The sequence below is a fragment of the Mizuhopecten yessoensis genome, unplaced genomic scaffold (genome assembly GCF_002113885.1).
Source record: "Mizuhopecten yessoensis strain PY_sf001 unplaced genomic scaffold, ASM211388v2 scaffold2213, whole genome shotgun sequence".
Lineage (NCBI taxonomy): Eukaryota > Metazoa > Mollusca > Bivalvia > Pectinida > Pectinidae > Mizuhopecten > Mizuhopecten yessoensis.
The window spans coordinates 535922-557751 of record NW_018404434.1 but is presented as its reverse complement, the minus strand read 5'-3'; the positions used below and the strand labels follow the sequence as shown (position 1 = coordinate 557751).

General features: G+C 34.5%; 1 protein-coding gene across 1 annotated transcript; it reads right to left on the bottom strand.

The window, feature by feature from the left end:
- Positions 1 to 5654: 5654 nt before the first annotated feature.
- On the bottom strand, positions 5655 to 21326 carry LOC110445336 (dnaJ homolog subfamily C member 1-like). Its single transcript, XM_021489892.1, has 10 exons — positions 21177 to 21326; positions 18816 to 18917; positions 18143 to 18189; positions 17183 to 17354; positions 15689 to 15971; positions 13357 to 13499; positions 12068 to 12187; positions 9999 to 10062; positions 8330 to 8748; positions 5655 to 7499 (listed from the first exon to the last, which is right to left on the bottom strand). Exons 1-10 carry the CDS (start codon positions 21321 to 21323, stop codon positions 7413 to 7415), a joined length of 1584 nt encoding a protein of 527 aa, XP_021345567.1. The 5' UTR covers positions 21324 to 21326; the 3' UTR covers positions 5655 to 7412.
- Positions 21327 to 21830: the final 504 nt, after the last annotated feature.

Below are 21830 nucleotides of genomic sequence, written 5' to 3'. Positions count from 1 at the left end.
ACAATGTAATCGCTCTACATCTGAAAATGATATTCGTAAACAGAGCTTACGTTACCAAGTATCAATACTGATGGATAATGGCAGTTAATTGTGTGTATTTTGAACACGGCCATTTACTTTTTATCTCCAGGTTCCGAAATTGCCATCGTGTGGTCGCCATGTATAATTAGAGTTCGAGTTTCATTTGACCCCAACGTTGGATAGTGTCAGAGAAATTAAGGGTAAAAATATCCGTCTAAAATGGTTCGACTCCTGGCATCACGGAGTATAATTTCAACGTCAATCAATCCTGACCAGACATCTGTCATCACCGGCATCTATGTCATCAAATAGCCGGTGGTCACGTGGAACAGACCGAGTTTGACCGCAGCTAATTTATCGGAAACGGAGTGTTGACTTTGAACCGGAACTAATTTATTGTAAATTGCCTACTTAACGTCCTAAGCTGAGCAAGCCTGTGAAAAGCGATTTAGGGTTTAGCCATTTTGACAAATAATTAGCTTGATAGAATGGAATTGTTTCCACTTGGACGAAGTTTGTATGAGGGTAGCTTGAATTGGTGATAATGGCAGTTCTTCAATGACACAAGTACTAATTATGTGTATAGCTTTGACCTAAATCACAATTTTTGTTAATATCTTATTTTACAGTTGTGCTTGAAATAGAAAGCAGCATTGGAAAGATATTCATAATACGATTGTCACGATATGCGGTGAATAAACCCATACCATATATCTTGCGTTTGAACTACTGTAGCATGTCATCCATGACGTCGTAAAATGACAATGACGTCACTGACTTCCAAAAATGACTGCATATTTTATGTTTCTAAATGACACGTAAAAGGATGTTCTTTTTCATATTTTCGAAAAAATCCTTAAAACGTTCATTGTTTTAAAAAACTGTATTCACGTGTCTATTTCATGTCAGATGGAAGTCTCCACGATTTCGTTTAAGTTTTAGTTCGCCAGAGACTTGAAATCACAATTCTTTTTTACTCTTTTAATTTTTATCTCAAAATAATGTAACTACATGTAACATTATATCTTAAATAACAAACATGACACAAACCAGAGACTTATATACTACACCAACCTCTTGATAAGCTGCGAAGAAATAATTTTCGGTGTTATGTACACATTGAAAATGTATATCACTTATTTTCGAGAATGGTAAATCAGTAGTAAAACGGCATTTCACCATCGTGGTCCACCTTCTACCATACCCTGAGAGGATATCGACTCTTCATCCGCCAAAAAATATCCACATACATTCCATTTGGTTTATCATAAAAAATATTTTTAAGTGACATAAGATAAAATGCTGTGCTATTATTCTGTAGTGTTATATATAAACAATCTGTACTCACTTTGCTATATAATTGAAATGTATTAAGATGTTGACCTCTTGTAACACACCTTGTGTGTCATGAGTGTAAAAATAAATCTTCAAATCTTTAAAGCCTTATCCTAACAATAAGTGGTTGATTATCATACGGAGCACACTTTTCTTTAAACAATAGGAAAAAAAATCCTAATTACACCTAATAGCCGCTTCACAACCGTCACCAAACTGGAAAGAATACAGTCAAAGGGAAACAACTCTCGATACCGGCTGCGACAAGGTTACATTATTTCAGTTTTTTTTTTTATTAACTTGAAAATTTAAATTCTGCATCTACGGACTTTTGAAGGATTGAACTGCAGCTTAAAGTGACTTACACATTCTTAAAAAAAATCAGAAATTTCCCATGTTTCAAAAGAATAATGAATTTATTTCTAATTTAAATCACTTATTTTCAGGTTATTTAGAATTCAAGGTTCAGTACTGTAGATATACCTCTTTGACCTAAATTCAGAAACCAGATCAAGATTTTATCCAAGTCTTTCTAAACAATACTCTCCAGTAAATAAAAAAAACACCTGATGATGTAATAACTGTCTAGTCTATATTGCATGGTGTAACATTTAATTTTACGAAATCATTGTTTTTTTGGTAAATGTTTTTTTTTATTATCTCCTATTTGAAATGCTGTTTTGGTATTAATTCACAGATTCTTTTTTTTACAATATTATAAACCGATTTGATGATTTCACTAAATAAGAGTATTTTGATGACATCATCAGATGTTCACTTCTGGATACCATAAACAAGAGGCCCATAGTGCTTGTATCGCTGACCTGGATATCTAAGCAATCATGGCAAATGAGATCCAAGGGAAATATACCAGACCCCAAGGCCAATCCTTGTAGCATATATATCTGTATTCGATTTTTCATGCTCAGAAATGTTATGTATGGTTATAGGGTGGGGATCTCAACTGTTTCCAAGCTGTGACTCAGAAACTAGGTCCCTACGGTTGTGGCCAGACACCAGGATCAATTCTAATATCATGACTGCATTTGTCTCTTTTTGCCCAGCATTTGTATATATAGTTTTGGGGTGGGGATCTTAACCATTTCGAAGTTATGACCCAGGGGTTAGGTCTCCAAGGGTGGGGAAGTCCCCATGGCCATCCTGGAAGCATATGTGCGTTCATCTCTTTATACTCAGCAATTGTCTATATGGTTATAGGGAGGGGATAACAACTGTTTCCAAACTGCGACTAAGAAACTAGGTCCCTAGGGGTTTGGTCAGACCCCAGGGTCTATTCTAACATCGTGACTGCATTCGTCTCTTTATGCCCAGCTTTTGTATATATAGTTTTGGGGTGGGGATCTCAACAGTTTTAAAGTTATGGCCCAAGAACTATATTTCCAAGGGTGGGGCCAGACCCTAGGGCCATCCTGGAAGCAAATGTGCATTCTCCTCTTTATACTCAGCAATTGTATATGTGGTTATATGGTGGGGATCTCAACCATTTCCAAGCAATAAACCTTTTTTGGCCCCACCCCTTAGCCCAGGGGGTCAGCCCCACCATTTGTACAATTTTGAATCCCTGCCTCCCATGAATGCTTCCAACCAAATATGATCGATATACATGGCATAGTTCTACAGAAGAAGTCGTTTATAGCAATATAGCCAAATTGCCCCCTTTTGGCCCCACCCTCAGCCCCACCATTTGTACAATTTTGAATCCCCACCACCTAGGGATGCTTCCAGTAAAATATGGTTGATATCCATCACTTAGTTCCAGAGAAGAGGTTGCTTAAAGCAATATAACCAAATAACCCCTTTTTGCCCCACCCCTCAGCCCCCTGGGAGGTCAGCCCCACCATTTGTACAATTTTGAATCCCCACCACCTAGGGATGCTTCCATTCAAATTTATTTAAATTCCAATCAGTGGTTAAGAAGAAGAAGTCGTTTAAAGAAATTGTTGACGGACGGACGACAGACGGACGACGGACGCCACGGTATGGCATAAGTTCGGACCCGGTAAGCTAATAAGAAAATGACCATAAGAAACGAAAATAGTTTCCACTATTTCCCATTCCTTTATTTCCCTATCTTATGGTAGGAGGTAAAATGTCTTCAAAACAAAGGGTCTTTATAAACAGGTAATCATATTTCAAAACAATAACATCAGAGAATTTGAATCACTTTAATGATTATCAATGGCATCAGGCTCTTCATGATTGGCATATTGTGAAATATTATGTAAGTTGGAAATTATGTAAATTATACAAACAAGTTTTAACTATAACAATTAATTCAGATGTACAAATAATTTACTAAGGTCAATAACATAGGTTAAAAGTTAAAATCTGGCAGTCACAAAAGTATTTGTTCAATTTTTCTTTCTTCCTAAATATTTTTGAACAACATTCTTGCACTGTTTTTTGTTGAAGAGTAATATTTGAAATTGTTTAAAACTACTTTTTTTGCAATTTTGTTTTAAGATTATCTTTTACTTTTTCTTGGAAAATAAATAAATTTGACCATTGCACTTAAAAAAATATTTTCTGGAATATTTCATACCACCATGAAACACAATCAAATATTCAAAGTTGCCATTCAGACAAAACAAAATAGAATAAGTTTTGGCCAAAAAACTGGTAAGTGTGATTTTTCTCATGCTTCTATTTGTCAACATCATACAAGTTCCAGATAGAGTATTTTCCAATTCAGTATTTTTTTTATTGAATTTATCATGAGTTTTCCTGGGATGAGTCTCGACAGGAGAACTGTATACCAGGAAAATAATTGTCCTTTCCTTGGAAAATTTACATCCACATATTAACACAAGTTAATTCCACACTTGATGTGTAATTGTCATACATTCACCTCCATAACGAAGGGTGAAAAAGATAAAAGTTCAACTGCAGCTTAAATCATTTCCCAGTATACCCAAATGAACCAAGGCTTGTTAATTTCTGTTAAATTTGTTGAGAACCATTCCATCAGACAAGTGGAATAACCAGTTATAAATGTATGAACCCCTTTATATAAGCTCTTGCCAATGTTAACCCTGTATAATGTTAGATTTTGATTAAAGCTATAGACTCGTATCAAATCAGAAAATCACATAACAACATACTATGAAATCACTCATTTTTGTGGGGGTTTTATTTATTTTTTGTTTTTGTGGGTAGTCTTCATCCACAAATTCATAGGTCCACAAAATAATTACAAGATTGATATAAAGCTATTCTCCGTTTGAGTGGATACTCGTAATCCACGAATTCATGCATCAACGAATTTGAAATTGTGTTTTGTCGGGAAACCACAAAATTTGGGCCCCATCAAAAATATCTGATAACACAGTATTCAAGTAAAGCAAATTTGAGATTCACAAAGTCTCAGTATATGTAGACAACCTTCAATAACCTATATATTGCTATACAAATGTAGGTAATGATAGTGTTATTCAATAATAGAATCTTCCCCTACCTTGAGGGTGTGATAGAGAAATCTCCAACCCGAGAAGTGATGTTTTTTGGTTGTCTAACCCTCGGCAGAGCCTCGGGTTAGACAACCAAAGACCAATCATATAATCATCCTAAACTTTATCAATAGCATTCTTTTGTTTTGAGAGAGGAATTGGTAAAATCTCTAAGCTGGTTTTGCCATCCCTATGAAATAGTATGTTTATCATAACTATACGTTGGATATAATAAAATGCTGTTTTATTGAAGTGCACAGCATCAAAAAGAAACATGATTAACTTTATGTTACTTTGCTTACTGTATACATAGGAGAAAACACTCAAATTAAAAAACTAGTTAACACTTCATCACGTTTAATTTGTGCAGTGTACGTGTGGTACCCTTTACTTAACCCTTTCACCACTGTAGACCATAATGGACTCATCCATATCAATGCATTGTAGAGTCTACTCAAGTTACATAGGGGTGAAAGGGTTAACTGACTCCAATTAAAATGGTCTTACTGATCCTGCAAGTCTTATAAATAGCTTTTAAACATTAAAGCTGTAAAAGAAATTAAAGTACCCACAAATGCTAATTCGTGTATCGGTTATATCACTTTTTATTTTGTATAAAAGAACGCCAGATTACAAGGCAAACAATAACATACCAGCACACCTTCTGTAAATCCAGCTTCTTTGTAAAATGGCTGTTAACAATGAGCTGTAAATGCTGAGAATAGAAACACTTGCCCAGCTGCAACAGTTTGTTTGTCCCTTGTTGAACTTGATGTTCAAATTGGAAACATCACTTTAACAATTTGAATTGGCCCACCCATTGGAGTTTCACTTATAAATAGCCTCCCATTACAGAAGTCTTTGATATAAGTTGTTTTAATTTGCTCTCCCTTAATTGAAGGCTTCCCATAGCTTTGTATTGAACAAAGCTTTAAAATGATTTGCAATGCGTAGAAGTCTTCCTCTTGTTCAATGATTAATTACTTTATGATTATTTATTTTTTACACTTTTTGACAAGTGACAAGCACATGAAAGACATATCTGAAAATACATGTACATGTTTGAATCAAACTTGTTTTATGTAGAGATACTACAAAATATACTGCAAACGTTTGGACCCCTTGAATTGATAAGCATGTGCCAATTTTTTCTCAAATCAGCCTTGTACCCAATCTGTGCCTGTCGTTTCCTTTCAGGTTTAATCAGCTGAAGTGGTTGAACCAGATACATGAAAACAACCTCAATTTAGTTGTCAATGATGTTGTTCAGTTATGACATCCTAGCATAGTACAGTTGTGTGATCACACAAGGCACCAAAATTATAACTTAACCATGTACACATCTTCTGCACAACTATGTGCGATTTAACAATCTATCACCCTGTGTGCAATAAAATGCTCACATTTTTGCAATATGGTAAGATCGGGGCCATTGCTTGATATATATATCAACCACGATACCTACCGAACAACTGTGCGATAGCTAACACGCTGTTGTGTGCTCGCTACTTATTACACAGTTTCTCATCCTGCACACGTCCTGCACACACCGGGCACATATCCTGTACACACCAAACATGGTGCAATGTTGTGCGATAACACAACTGTATGTTCCCCATCTTGGACTATACAACATGTACAGTAGTACCTGTCTGAACAAATTATAGTACTGTGGTGCCGAAGAAAACCAAACAGTTCTCAACACAACTCAGTAAGTATACTAAATAAATAGCACCTAAATAATGTACACAAGCCGTATGAACAACCTATATTTTATAAAGCAATAAAATCAGACATGATTTACTGGTCCCACAAGATTGTCCATCTACACAGCTATACATACACTGTAACACAAAATGATCCAAGACCCCTAGCTTTATGTCGGTAAAGCGCCACCATTAAAAACATTTCTGTTTGGCGGAACCCAACCAAGTGTTTTAGGATTTAGTAGGTAGGTAGCTAAAGGCAAAAATATTTGTTTTATCTGAATTTTTTTTTTTTAACTTTAATCAATCAACACTAATCAGTAGAACGTTCTGTTCAACAGAAGCAATGCGTCCATTTTGTTTCACCACCTTGTCGACCCAGTCACATAAGTACTTTAACCCTTTCACCCCTAGGTATCTTGAGTAGACTCTAGCTGATACATTTATCTGGATGAGTCCATTATGGTTTGCAGTGGTGAAAGGGTTAAGTATTCTATATTTATACATGTCATTAAAACACTTATTAGATCTTCATTTCAAAATAGAGACAGCATATTTTTTCCATGATTTACAAGATTTATTTTTTTATTAGTGAATGTTATCAAAAATATTGAATGTATAGACCTGGTCCCAGAATGTTATTTTTTGGCAACCTGATGAGTATACAAAACGGAACACAAAAAAATTGTACTTTAATGTACACTGACAAATGTCCAAATATCCATATAATTCTTGCAGTTGGGTTTCTTTCCTAGGTCGGTCGTGTCACACCAAACATACCAAACTTTCATTTAGGCCTAGTCCAGCCTCACTATAATAAGGAATAACCTACTATTGCCTTCTTTTCTGATTGAAATTGCAGTAATTAATTTGTGAGTTGACATCAGCTGTTGTCCGACTGTTTCTGTGATAATTCCTTCTTCTTCTTGACTAGATCAGCTAAGTATTTATACCTTATCATACAATCCTCCTGGAAAAAATACAAGTGGAAATCACATCATTAGTGAATGTTATAAAAAACGTTCTAATACTGTAAATCTGGAATACATCAAAACCTGTCTGATCTGACACCTGAGTATTCTGACATGCTTTATAATCCAACATAATGCTGCAATAACATTTATTATGAGAACTACCAATTTGAAATTAAACCTGTTTATTTCAACATTCTAATCTGACATTTGGGCATTCCAACATCCTGTTTAATCTGACCTATGGGTTCTATCCCACAAGGTGTCAGATTAGTCAGGTTTTACTGTAATTTACTGTAGAAAGCTTATATTTTGTAAATCAAGGAACTGATACATCTTAAATGATACTTTCTGTATCAATATCATCTGGAAGATGTGTTATCTAGAAAAAAAAATCCAAACAACTGTGCCCTGATTTAAAAATTAAGAAAAGTACAGTTTTAAAATGTTCAGGAAACATTTTCTGGAATTATAAGTGTCAGGATTAAAAAGGTTCAAACGGACACTTTATAACGCATAATTATTTTTTGTTTATTTTCCCAACATTTTCCCTTTATCAGTATTTTTAGGTTAACTTTATTTTTGTGTATCTAAAACAATTGAATGTATCTGGTCCCAGAAAGTGATTTTTTTGGCAACTTGAGTATACAAAAACGAAACACAAATTTTGCTTTTACGTTCACTGACAAATTTCTATGTAGATAAAGGTTATCAGTAGTTATCAACAAACATGTACACTTACATTAAAGAAATAAAGTTTTGCAAATTCCATTTGATCAATTTCCAGTTTTAGTCTTTCATCAATAAGATATATAACAGAACAACTAACCTTTGTTTTGCCGATAATCTTCTCAGCAATTTTTTCCCATCTTTGATCCGTACCTTTTGGGTACTGTCGTAAATTCCATTCTAAAATAGTCTGTTGATTTTTATTCCAATTGTCTCCATCACCAGTACTCTTTGAAGTAACAGAATTTTCACTAATTGTGTCAGAATCGGTCTGTTTATTTGGCTGAACTATTTTTGGCTTTGTTACCTCCCCTGGTTTGTTCTCCGACTGAGATTCCACAGCAGCCAGTAACGTCCTTTCTGCTATTTTCTTTGGTTTGGGTTTGTGACGCCTGCGTACATCCCCACTCTTAATATCTCCATTTGTATTTTCTGTGGTTGTTCCTTCGTAATCAGATTTGTGTGATATCATCGCTTCTGTTATTAACTGTGTCTTCTTACCTCCTTTTAAACCACCACCTTCATAGAAAAAACATTCAAAAATTTGAAACAAATGAATAAGAGTTACATCTATTAATAACAATCACCCAGGGAAGATACAGGGAAAAAATATTAACATATTAAGTGGACCTTTATGGATATCAAAGACCCTAATTAATACTGTGAAATCACAAATTTTCCTTTTTTTTAAATATTTTTTTGTTCATTTCTAAGGTAAGTCTTCATCCACGAATTCATAGGTCCACGAAACGATTACAATTTTGATATAAAGCAAGTCTCCATTTGTGTGGGTACTCGTATACGTAACCCTTGAATTCATGTGTTGTGTTTTTGTCAGGAAATCATGAAATTTGGGCCCCACGAAAATATCTGATTTCACAGTGAACATAAGTAGAAACAGGCAAATTGTCTTTATAAAGATAGATACAGACAGGTTGTCACAAAAAAGAGTCTTTGTATCCTTGATACTCCAGGGGTTACATTCACTTAAGGTCTCTGCACCCCCTGAATGTGTCATAGCAAAATTGCAGGCACACAGCTCATTATTTGATTGGCCTTAGGTAAAAAAAAACATGACCAATAGTTAGGTTGATACCTGTCCTTTAACCAGAGATGGTGTCAAAGCCAACACATGCTCACCTGTTTAAAACTTAATCGTATTTAAAAATTTGTTTGTAAAAATGTAAAGTTCAAAACAGGTCAAAAGTGTAAAAACTTGAATTTATTTTTTAATTTTCACTTCACTACATCAATATTATACCCCACAGGGCCCTCCATGCCAAATATCAGCATCCTAGTACACAATTTAATGACCGACAAGCGTCTAAATAACTTGCAGATAAAACTTTAACCTTGATGTGCTTAAAAAACATCAGTACATGTACAATTAATACAGTTAATTTGTTTCTATATATAAATGCGGCTTGGTTTTGAGTTCCTGATCTGACGTGAACAGGTATGGGGTCACCTGCCTTACCACATGGGTTTTCTCCGGGTACTCTGGTTTCCTCTGACAAGACCCCCTGAGGGCCACCAACCAGGCTAACAGGATCGAGTGATTAATAAATCTTTACATAGCTTGTTTCATAAACATGCCAGTGCATATTGATAAACTCATTCATGTTTGAGGGAGAAAAAAATCAAAAATCTAAATACGTTAATCCATTGTCTTTTCTTAATATAAAATCTGTCAAATTTCTTGAACCACGTGCACGTACACAATCAATTTGAATGGGGGTTAACACAATATTGTATAAGTAAACACTTACTCTGTAAAGAGGCGTCCAGTTTGTTTACATAAGTTGTCTTTAGTGTCTTTGATTTGGCTATCACCTGAAACAAACAGTAACATTGGTCATATCGACATCACACATCAGAACTCTAAACCAAAGGCTATTCATTTTTAAAAATACATAACTACATGTAGATGCAAAGGTATGTGTGCTCTACCTGATATATATATATATAGGAACAGTATTTGATGGTAGGCATTCAAAGATTAGTGTAGATTAACACTTAGGTTTCAAAGTTATTGAAAGAATATTTTTTTTCTATTTTACTTCAATTTTTATCTCAATTTATACGTTATAACTTGAATAAGCAATTATTTGTATGAAATGTATGCACCAGGGGAGATAACTTGCCTACTCTTCACATCCTTATCACTTACACACCAAGAGAAAATCTTTATTAACATGATTTTTATTTTTATTAATTATGCCATTACATCTCATAGAAACAAAAACCTTACTTTATTTCTTTAAGAATTATTTAAATCATCACAATAATTTGACAACAAGTGTAACCTTGGGTCTTTGTATGAGGGTACACTACTGGAAGTACAATCCATGAAAAAAACATGAAATTCCCATGAAAAACCCATGAACCCATAAAATGTACCATAAAATCTTGTTGTAGTGTTTTTCATGGTACCATGAAAAAACAGTGATGTGTTCTGTTGCACCCATGAAATAGCTGTGAAATTGTATTTCATGGCCATGATTTTTGTTGGATTTACCAACGAAATAATTTCATGGCCATTATTTTATGTAGAAGTTGTTTTAATGGCCATGAACCATATTAAGTTCATGGCCATGAAATGTGATATTGTTGCAAAAGTTAAATTTCATGACCATGAAAATATAATATTTCGTTTTGTAATCTTTCATGGCCATGACTTCTTAATGTTATGACCATAAAAATATAAAATATAAAAACATCATGGCCATGAAAATAGGGCACAACATCATGGCCATGAAAATGGGGTTTTCATGGGCTGGATTTAATGGCATTTTCATGGTAATACAGAGATTCATGGCCATGATCATTTTGACATTTTCATGGGTTGTTTCATGGGTTTATCATGGGTTTGTTTTCATTGGCTTTTCATGGGTTTTTCATGGGCTATGCTCCAGTAGTGGTAAAGACAGTAGACCTTTTTAAAAATTTAATTTAAATGCTCATTTTTGATAAATAACTTTGCATTTAAATAAAACCTGTGTTTATCTTTCAAATTATTGAAAAGGCCTTAAGAAATGACAAAGATTTTCTTCTAGTAATGCTGTATATTTGCAGTTTTATCTAAAGTTCAAATGGTTTTGATAAATAAGTCATAACCAGAAAAAATCTTGATAATTACTTAAACAACTGAACTAGCTGTGCTTCTCTTAAACTGCTAGCATTTACAGTGTCAAAATCATTATGAAAAATACAAGGGAGAATGGGATCCAAGACCCCCTAGTGAATGTTCAGTGAAGTTCTGTGTGCCCCAGTTGATAGATTCCCAAATAGAACTCACAAGTCCAGACACAAAGAGTAAAAGAAATTAAAAAGGATGAAGACCGGACAACATTGAACGGGAAGTCTCAGCAAATTTAATCCAGGTCTCTTCTTTTGAATCATTATGAGAAACGTGATGCATATGATAAAGTAAGACGTACTGTTATAAAGTAAATAGAGACGTGTAAACAGATGTGGCATTAGTCTGTCCTCATCTTATGATTTATGCACCTGGTACACATACTATAGTAACTTCAATTCAGTACAGGAATGCTACCACCTTCTGTATGTGTCTTCAACCAGATTTGTATTTTGTAGAAGCTGTATTACTTACCATTCGAAAAAATAACCCCATCAATCAGTCTGAACATTATGAGTCATAAGACAGGAGAGGAATTCCAAAATGACTTTTAACTCATTCACCCCTGAAATTTCATAATGAACTATTCCAACATTCGAATTGGAATAGTTCAAATGTGTCTTCAGGGGTGAGTGAGTTAAACAGCTCTGCTAGATTTTTTTTTTTTTTTTTACATTATAGACAACATATAAATCATACCTCGGGTACAGTTCTGTTGACAACACCTGCGACCTTTTCCCACCTGTTGACCGACCCACCAGGGTACTTGGACATTGCCTTGGACAGTTGGGCCAGGTCTTCATCCGTCCACTCACCACCCTGGGATAAGCAGAAACGTATGACTTATGTTGTACAGTCAAACCATTTTAAATGTCTATTCAGGGCAACGTCGTCGAGAACAGGGATAAAAACAGAAGCTGTGCCAACAACAACTGCTTACTGACTGTGAACCATCTACCATTTACCAGTTATCTTTCCCTTTTTATGCATCAAAATAACTAAAATGACTCCAAAAAGCATTCATTTGATTTCGACACACCTATTCTGATCATTGCACACAAACTGCAGTAACTAGGAGGTCATCATTTGACTGCATGATGTAGATTTTGAGTTTGTGTGAGTTAGGACTTGATCGAATGACGAAGTTTCGAGGGAGATTGGTAAATTTTGGTCAAAATTTGGTAGTCTCCCTCCTAATGAGGAAGAGTTGACACCTATGCAGTTATTTCATTTTCATGCTTTATGTAGCAGCCTCAGTTGGAATTACACTGCTAATTCAGAATTTCCTCTAAAACTTTCTATTTACAAGTAAAACAGCTATAAATATAAATAGTCTCTAGCGTACAGATGGAAAATCTAGACTGACATAAGAATACACATTTTCTTTTATTTTTAGAGGCTGAATAAGTTCAAGAGGGACATAAAAACTCACCTCTTCACGTCTGCATTTTAGAATCTTTTGCAAAGACGTCATGTAAATACCACCCTTTTATTTGTTCAATTATGTGCACATTGCTTGTCAATTTTGTATGAACTTGATTGCAAGCCTTTGTTGTTTGTTTTCACAATTATAACCATCACTATTATCCATATGTTGTAAAGCGCCTTAGAGTAATTTTACAAAGTATATAGGGCACTATATAAATGCTGTATATTATTTATTATTATTACAATAAAATATTCAAGCTAAAAATTATGATGCTGCATATTGCAGGATGTGCACATTTTAATATGTACATGTTTCTGCTCTTTACAGAGCGTGAAAATAAAACATTACCAATTCAACCCATCAATGAGTACAATTAAGTTTCCCAACTTTCCAACTGATTGATGTATAACTTAAGAAAAGAAAACCGATATTTTTTGTATAAATTTGTGAGAAGATTTGATAATAAATCAAAACACAAAAATATTGAAGACAGCTTAATAAAATACATGCAAATAAAATTTCCATATATAAATATTTTAAATGTAACCTGATCACACACCCGGACAGAGTCTGTATTGGCCTCATCAGCACCACTAGACTGTAACATCTCGGTGTAAACTACGGGGGCAGCATCAGTACACAAAACTGGCACAATGTCCACAAATTCTGGCCGTGCCTTCTTTTTGGCTTTTCTAGCAGCATCTGTCAATTAAATTGTAAGCTATAATGTATTACCAATGATAAATCAATGAACCTTGCTAAAAAGATATGCCCCAGTAAGAATCGAAAGTGACATCCAGGGGCTTACACAGCTATAGCCCTTGCTAGGAGTGGATTCATTAAGGAGCAGGTCAAGAGAAGGTCCTGGTAGAGGGACCAAGGTGGCCAAAAGCCATCCATCCACCCCCCACTTTGACGGAAAATTGAATATACAAATAAATTCATAATGTATCTATCCGCCTCAGGATCATTTTCAGATGGTAAATTGCAAAATTAAGACATTCTACAATAATACCATGTGTTTAATTGTATCTTATATCAGCATACATAATTTCCTATGACACACTCAGTATGCCACAAGCAGTGTTTTTGTTTTTTGTTGTTGCTTTTTTTTTCTTTTTTGTTCTGTGGATTCCCCTGTGTACAAGCGTTTAGGTAGCTACGTGCCTGACAACTCAAACTAATTGTTTAGGTAGTTACGTGCCAGACAACTCAAACGAATTGTTTAGGTAGCTACGTGCCTGACAACTCAAACTAATTGTTTAGTCAAATTTGTAAAAAAAAGTAGACTGCATTTGCCCCTGATTTTAAGGTAGGGTAGATTGGTTAATTATCACAAATTTGTTGGAAAATAATTTGGATTTTCAATTTCAAAAGTATTTTATTGACAATACATATATAATACAAACATATAAGTTAACATTAAAGGAGATATTTGAACAGTATTGACAAAAGAATAAGACAACAGGCTTTGCCTATATCAGTCTTCTTCTAATTCCGGTAGATATGTACAATGCTTAAATATATAAAATGTTGTGATTCGTTTCCTCTCACACTCATGCACACCCACACCCACACCAGCTTATGTCTAATACTCGTTATTTAAGGGATAAAACTTGCCTGAATAACAATAATTATAACAATACATGAATATTCATTTGGAAATTTATCTAGCACGTATAAGTAACGAAACGTTTTGATGATTTAATATAAGAGTCAACATGTATAAGAATAGTTTTATTTAATTGGTTGGATGCATTACTAATACCATATACTAAACAGTGCAGATTTAAATATCCTACTAGATTATAAATAGTGGTAATATGATGCCTAATATTAGAATACAGAGGACATTGAAAGAAAAAATGTATTAGATCTTCCCTCTGTACACCACATACACAGGAAGCATCATCAATATGTAGACTGCATTTACCACTGATTTAAAGGTACTATAGATTGGTTAATTATCACAAAATTGTTGGAATATAATTTGGATATTGTTGTTATTGGGGCTAATTACAAGTGCAGTTGTTTTAAAAGGTCAAATACGGTAAGGGCTGTTCCAGAAAAAAAGACATCCCCCCCTGGGACGGCAAACTTTTTTTGTTAACGTGGGTGGTTGAACATTGAATAAAATCGTAGTTATTGGTTGTTGTTGTTGTTGTATTTTCGTTTCTGTGGGTCGTTGTATGTTGGAGAAATAAAAAAAAATATTTAAAAAATAAATAAAACCTGATTAATTAATTTACATGGTGGTGTGATATGAAAATATCTGGTTGAAGCTCGGATGTAGATTTGCGTTATTGAAATACGTGCTGAAACTTTGGCAGCGTGACATTACTGTATCGCTTGCAAGTCGCTTCCGGTATGTGGGTCAAGGGACGCAACTCCTATGATAAAAAAAATCAATCTTGATAGAGGGCGCTGTTATCACTCTTCACAAAAATGGCTGCCCATTCGCGTGGTTGGAGCCTGGAAGATGTGGGAAGATGGATGGCGAGGCATGGTTTAGGCCAATTTTCCGCCTCGCAAAAGCACAAAAAGAATACAACACATATATATATATATTAAACTAAATTTTAGTTTATTTATATCAAATGATAGTAAAACAACGGTAATTATCTAATTTAATAGTATATGGGTATAAATTAACTATTTAAATAACATGGTATGTGGGTACTACTTTTTTTTCCCCTTTTTTTTAAACTAAAAAACAATTGTGGGTCGTTGGTATGGAACAAAATTCGTAATTACGGGTGGTAGGGGTCAGCTGATTATTGAAGTTATGGGTGGTAGGGGTCTGGAAAAAAGTGCCGGCCCAGGGGGGGATGTCTTTTTTTCTGGAACAGCCCTAACAATACTAAGATATTTATTTCTGAATTCTGCCATACCTTCTTCCTCTTCCTCATCTTCATCCTCCTCATCTTTGACAACTGTGTTCCGTTGCTGCTTCCACTCACTAAGAGCTGCTGCTGTCTCTCTGACTGTAGTGGGAAGGTTGATTGTAAAGTTGACCGTCCACATGGTCAGTCTAATAGGCCAAAGGTCAGACACTTTTGGCCGGGGCAGGGAGTCCATCTCCTCCTGTAGTTCATCATACTGGTCCTCCAACTCCAGTTTGTTTTTCCGCAGTTTCTTTTCAAATTTTTTTCTCCGAGACTCATGGTCCTCCTCCTAAGATGTTGAGAACAACATTTAAGAGTCTTAGTTTTTGTGCTTTCCTCAAAAATCGATTTTAATGTTTTGGCACTTTATTTCAATTTAGAACCTGACAATAATTTGCCTTCAATACAACTTCAGAGCAGTACTGGACAACACATGCACTAAAACAACAAGATCATACAAACCAAAAGGTCTACAGTTGGGTGACTAAATTGCCAAAATTTGAAACTTAGTGGCCAAAATAATATCCAACAAGGAAGTAAATGGCCTCGCAGCTCACAGCTTTAATCCTTATATGCTCATTTTGTGCCATGTTATTCTTCTTAACACATTAACACTTCAGACAAAACAATGCAGTTTTCAAATATTTAACTCATTCACCCCTGTAGACACACTTGAACTCTTCCAATTCATAGGTTGGAATAGTTCATTATGAACTTTCAGGGGTGATTGTGTTAATATACTGGTCTATGGCTATAGGTCATGTACATTGTGTCCTGGCCAGTCTTCTTAAAGTGTGGAATCGTTTTAACAGTTCAAACTAGTTTACACTTGGAAACATATTGAAAGTTTCTTTTGCTAGAGGTTTTATAACAGATATTAGCAAGATAATTATAATGCTTTATTTCATTAAAATTGTTAAATATTTATGAAAATCAATCTAAATTAATTAGGTCTTCAAGTTGAGGGATTACATATTATTGCATAGAGTTGCAATCTGAATATTCCTTGTCTTAGATTGACAAAATATGATAGATCAATAAGTGTAATACAATATCATATAATGCATGTTAACGTCGGAAATTGGTAGTTATCAAACTTGTCCAAGCTGTTATGGTAATAAACCTTCCTATGAAGTTTGAAATAAATCTGTTGAAAATTAGTTGAAAATTAGTGAAGATATCAAGCACACACCATTTCGTAAAGTGGATAAAGGATCAAGCTGTTATGGTAATGAACCTTCTTGTAAAGTTTGAATTTAATCTGTTGAAAATTAATGAAGATATCAAGTGGAAACCAAGCGCCCGGTGCCAAGCCAATGCAACTACCCGCCCATGTGATAACATCTTTTGACGGATGTATACAAAATTGGTCTCAAAATGTTTGGACACATTTATATGTATGTATATGTTGCTTGTATACTAGGAAAATCTGATACAGTCAGATACAATGTCGATTTTTACTTCTTGTAATAAAAGTGACCTTCTTTTGGTATGTCTTACCATGGAGAACTTCTTCTCTAAGAATATGGACCAGAGGACAAGGTATTGGCCGAAGGTTAATATGATGCACATAAAGGCCAGTAACTCCAGCATTCCCAGCTTCCGCACCCGTCTGTAGTAGTAGACTGGCTGTCTCCAGTCAGGAAGGCCATTCTCCAGCACAAGTTCGTACCTATAGAAATGTAGCAAAAACTTCTCCAATACATTGTATACAGTTTACTTGTAACGAACAAATACTGACCGGGGTGTACCATACCACCAGGGCTAGTGAAAATGTTCATTATTTTCTATGAAATTAAAGGTTGGGCTATTATAAATATTATGTCTCAATTTCTGATGACTTGAAATGACTTTAGCTGTTGATAGGAAATTAAACCCTGAATAGCCAACCAACATCTCAAAATACAAAATCTGACTGCAGGCTAGTATACCCTAAATGTGAAATTCACCTGCTCATATTACTCTTCTCCTTCAAAAGAACATTAGATTACACATGTACCAATAAATATTTTCAAAGGTTAAAATTAAGATTGAAATATCCTACAGTTATTAAACATAAATTACCCTTGCAACTTAAAATTTTGGAAAACAAAATACAGTGCTGTCTTTGTACCCCTGAACATGTGGTACATTTTTCCTAAATAGCTACAGAAAACCAGTGACTATATATATATGTACACATGTACCTTAAAATATGGAATTACACATATATATCCTAACGTAGCACAATTACTACACTTACAAGTACAACTTGAGTGTACCTTCATATGCAGTATTGTACAAAAAGAAGAATTCAAACTTTCGGATTTCTTTGGCTAAACATGTACTCGTTACATGTAAGACTTTAGCAAGATTGGAGGTGTTGATTTTGAACACTAAGTTAGCATGATTTTGTTGAATCAAACGCATAATGTAAAGAAGAAACACTTGTTTTGCCGACATCTATACCTACGTACTTACCTTTTTCTTTTGTCTTCATCTTTCAGTGTTTCATAAACTGCTACCATCTACGTACCAAACAGGTAAGATATAAATACAATGTCATGTTCAATGAAAAGAAGCCATAGAATTTATAACATTATACAAATTAATAAATCAATTCAGTTATGTGCATTGTAGAAGGTATGTCTATTTTCTTATTATTTTGGAATACTGTATATACAGGCTACACATTAAATTATCAATGTAGTCTTGGTTTTTAAGAAAAATGAAGAGAAAAAAAAATAAAAAAAATTAGCTGAGAATTTCACCAGTGTGCTATCAAAAATCATTTCAAAATTTACTGTGTTTTCCTGAGTGCAATATTTTCTCAAATTATAAAAAGGCATAATTTATTTTTAAATCTAACATATATTCAAATTCTAACACTATCAAACAATATCAAAATTGCATAAATTCATGTTTTACATAAACCTGAAAATATCAATGATGTAGTGTATTTTTTGCTTCAAGTTTGGTTGACTTATATTAATTACATACACGTAGAAAAATCTGACTGTAAGCTCTGCTCTAGTCATGTATAATCTTTATATATTGGTTCTTCGATTCTCTGTACAAGTATTTAGCAATATTGACCTGTATGATAAGTTTATTATTGGGAGCACATATATATCCATATAAGTATTTTCTAAACCTGTCTGAACTTGGTTTCAGCATTTTCTTCCTTGTTTTTGTCCGGATGTAGTTGCAAGGACAATCTGCGATAGGCTCTGCGGACATCATTACTTGAACAGTCCTGTAATTATAAGATTCAATTCAATTCAATTTATTACCAAATGCACATTGCATATAGGCGTACAGAAATATACATATAGATAAATACTTTACAAATATCTTGTACGATGGCGGAGAACATACATGTATGCAATAGATTCAATTCCATACATAATAATTACAAATTCATGAAATAGTCATAAGTTGGGAGAAACTTAAAGGTTTTCCTAAGGTAACTTAGCGGACTCTTATGAAGCATAATTCAGTTGTTTATGAAATAATACAATTAAGCCTTAATCTAACCAAATTTCTAGGAAATAACAAAACTTCAAACTCAATCATGCAACTTCAACATGAAGGTAGAACGAGTACTATATATTATATAATGAAATAAGATTATACTCATTGTGAAGTAAAAGACATAGATCTCAATCGCATTATACAGTAACAAAACGTTTATAGTACATTAAGATACAGATACAGTAAAATAAGTCCAAACAAGAGTGACTCAACAATTATATATAATTAAGTTTACTAAGGATCCCTGTCCCACCTACTGCACTGTGGCTATTATTATAGAGCAATGATATTTACCGTCTAGTCCCAATGATTGTATTAATTTTTACACTCATACATGTATAACACTGAAGATGAGTATCTTTTGTTTATTTCAATCATCTTTATTTTCCCCATAAAAGTCCCGCAAAGTATGGTTTTCTTTTCTAAAATGAATTAAAACAGATTTCCTGTCTGGCTGATATACGGCATTTTCCCTTTTATGTTACGCACAGTGCCTTAAAATTTGACCAACCCATGTTTAAAGTATGCTACGTATACATAATGTGTTATGGGATACTAAAACCAGGGTTGTATTAAATGGTATTGTCTTCAGGGGCAAAGTGATAATCAAGAGAGGGAGGTGTGGAGAGGGATTGGGACATGCAACAGCTAGGGTCAGAGTACCACGGTACATGTAGTTCAAATGGTTACAGCCATCTAGTATCTACGTGTTTCGAGATCCTCAGGTTTGAATCTCGGTCCAGCCCTGTTGTATTGCCTTCCTGTTAACGTTACAAACTTTAAAAAACACAGGAATCTTAACTTGAGTGATAGTACAGTATAGCTGGGGCTCGCACCCACAACCCTTGGCTCTCCAGCCTGATGCTCTAACGCTGATGCCTGTAAGGCAAGCTAATTAATACACATCTTTTACACTTGCATAATGATAAAAAAATGGGTAAAATACCCACTCCCCGATCTACTTGGCCCGTGTTGAAAACCTAGCTAGCTTGTTGAACTTTTAGGTGATTTTTAATCAATATTTTCATTAAATTAAGCAAATGAAAATGAGTGGTTAAAAACTAAAACAAGTGTGTTACTTCATCGTAAACCGCCGGACAATATGCTATATTTTTCATCATAACAGAAAACTTGCTATTGTACATGTCTACTGCATTCTACGATAGCCTACAACTACTTATTGTAATCTAGTGAAACTGGACTGGGTCGATCGTCGGTGACCTGAGGTAGCTCAATAGCATTTCTCTTTCTCCTGTCACAACATTAATGGCAAGCTTGCCAATCCTTGTTTCACGCAACTGGGTGAATGCTTTAGCAAGGGATTCTCGAACTAGTGTTGTAAATAGTAGTGTCGTCGGGGGCAAAGACTTAGAGAAAGGAAGGAGGAATATCACAAGAAGCTGGACCAGCTCACATCAACGACAACACTAACTGGACTGGGTCGATCGGCGACGGCCAGGTAGCTCAATTTGTAAAGCAGTTCAGAGAGTCCTTGGTTCGAACCCAGTCTGACTCTTTACCAGACTCAAAATCATACGATACATAGAAAAAATGTACAATGTAATATAAATGTGGCTACATAAATAATATATAGAGAGTTAAGTTCCATTAAATTTATATAAAAATTTCGGCTATATCAGTAATTATAAACCAGGGCTTGGTTTTCCCAAAACGTGTCTAGTAATTTTTTAAAACAGCATGTGTTTGGGGCGGATATCACAGGTTCTGGTAGAGTGTTCCATATGCGTACTGCTATCACCTGCTAACAGTGAAAGAATAGTTTATTGTGGCAAGAATATTTCTCCTGTTACACTAGTAACACTGAAACAATAATTGGATTTGAAGTTGTTTAAGGTATTGTGAAAAGTGTATACTCAAGGTAATTGTATCGGTAACGAAAATGCTACCAGGCGAGCATCGATCAGAAGTGTCGGAACAGATGTCGTCTGGATAAGTTTTATTGTCTAATCACTCTATTTACCTTCTCCACTCCCAATACTTCGTAGAAATTCTGGTTCACTTCTTCGACAAGATCGAACAATTCCAGGTCGTCGTTATCCCAACACACGGACACGCCGATATTCAACGCAAATAATATCCACGTCAATAATCCACCTGTCGGTGCCATTTTGGGAGCAATCATTGCTTGTTTTCGAAAGAATTATAATTCTTGAAATTTTATAATATGCTGGTCCATGTTTAAGTATTTAGTATCTCATTCAAATAATACTTAATATTTTCATAGCAATTAAAACTATATTTTGATAGAAGTTTGTGTTTTGAGTATGTACTCTATCAATATTGTTGGACAATAAGTGCTCCCCCTTCCATTCCTAATTTCCTGACACAAAAGAGTTCTCATTTAAATACCGTAGTTATTCTTCTAACCACGCGCACTGCCGAGTAATTTTTGACAATAGAGCCAAGACGTGAGATTCTGTCTTGACTGCACGGGATAACGTCGTTAGTACTTTTTGTGTATTATCTACGACACAAAATAATCAATTTGTATGATAAGATCATTTACACTTTATTTCATCTACAGTATCTTTGAAATAATTATTTTATTTTATATGACCACTGACTTTAATAGACGGGATTTCTAATATAATTCCGTGATATGAAAGAAACATTT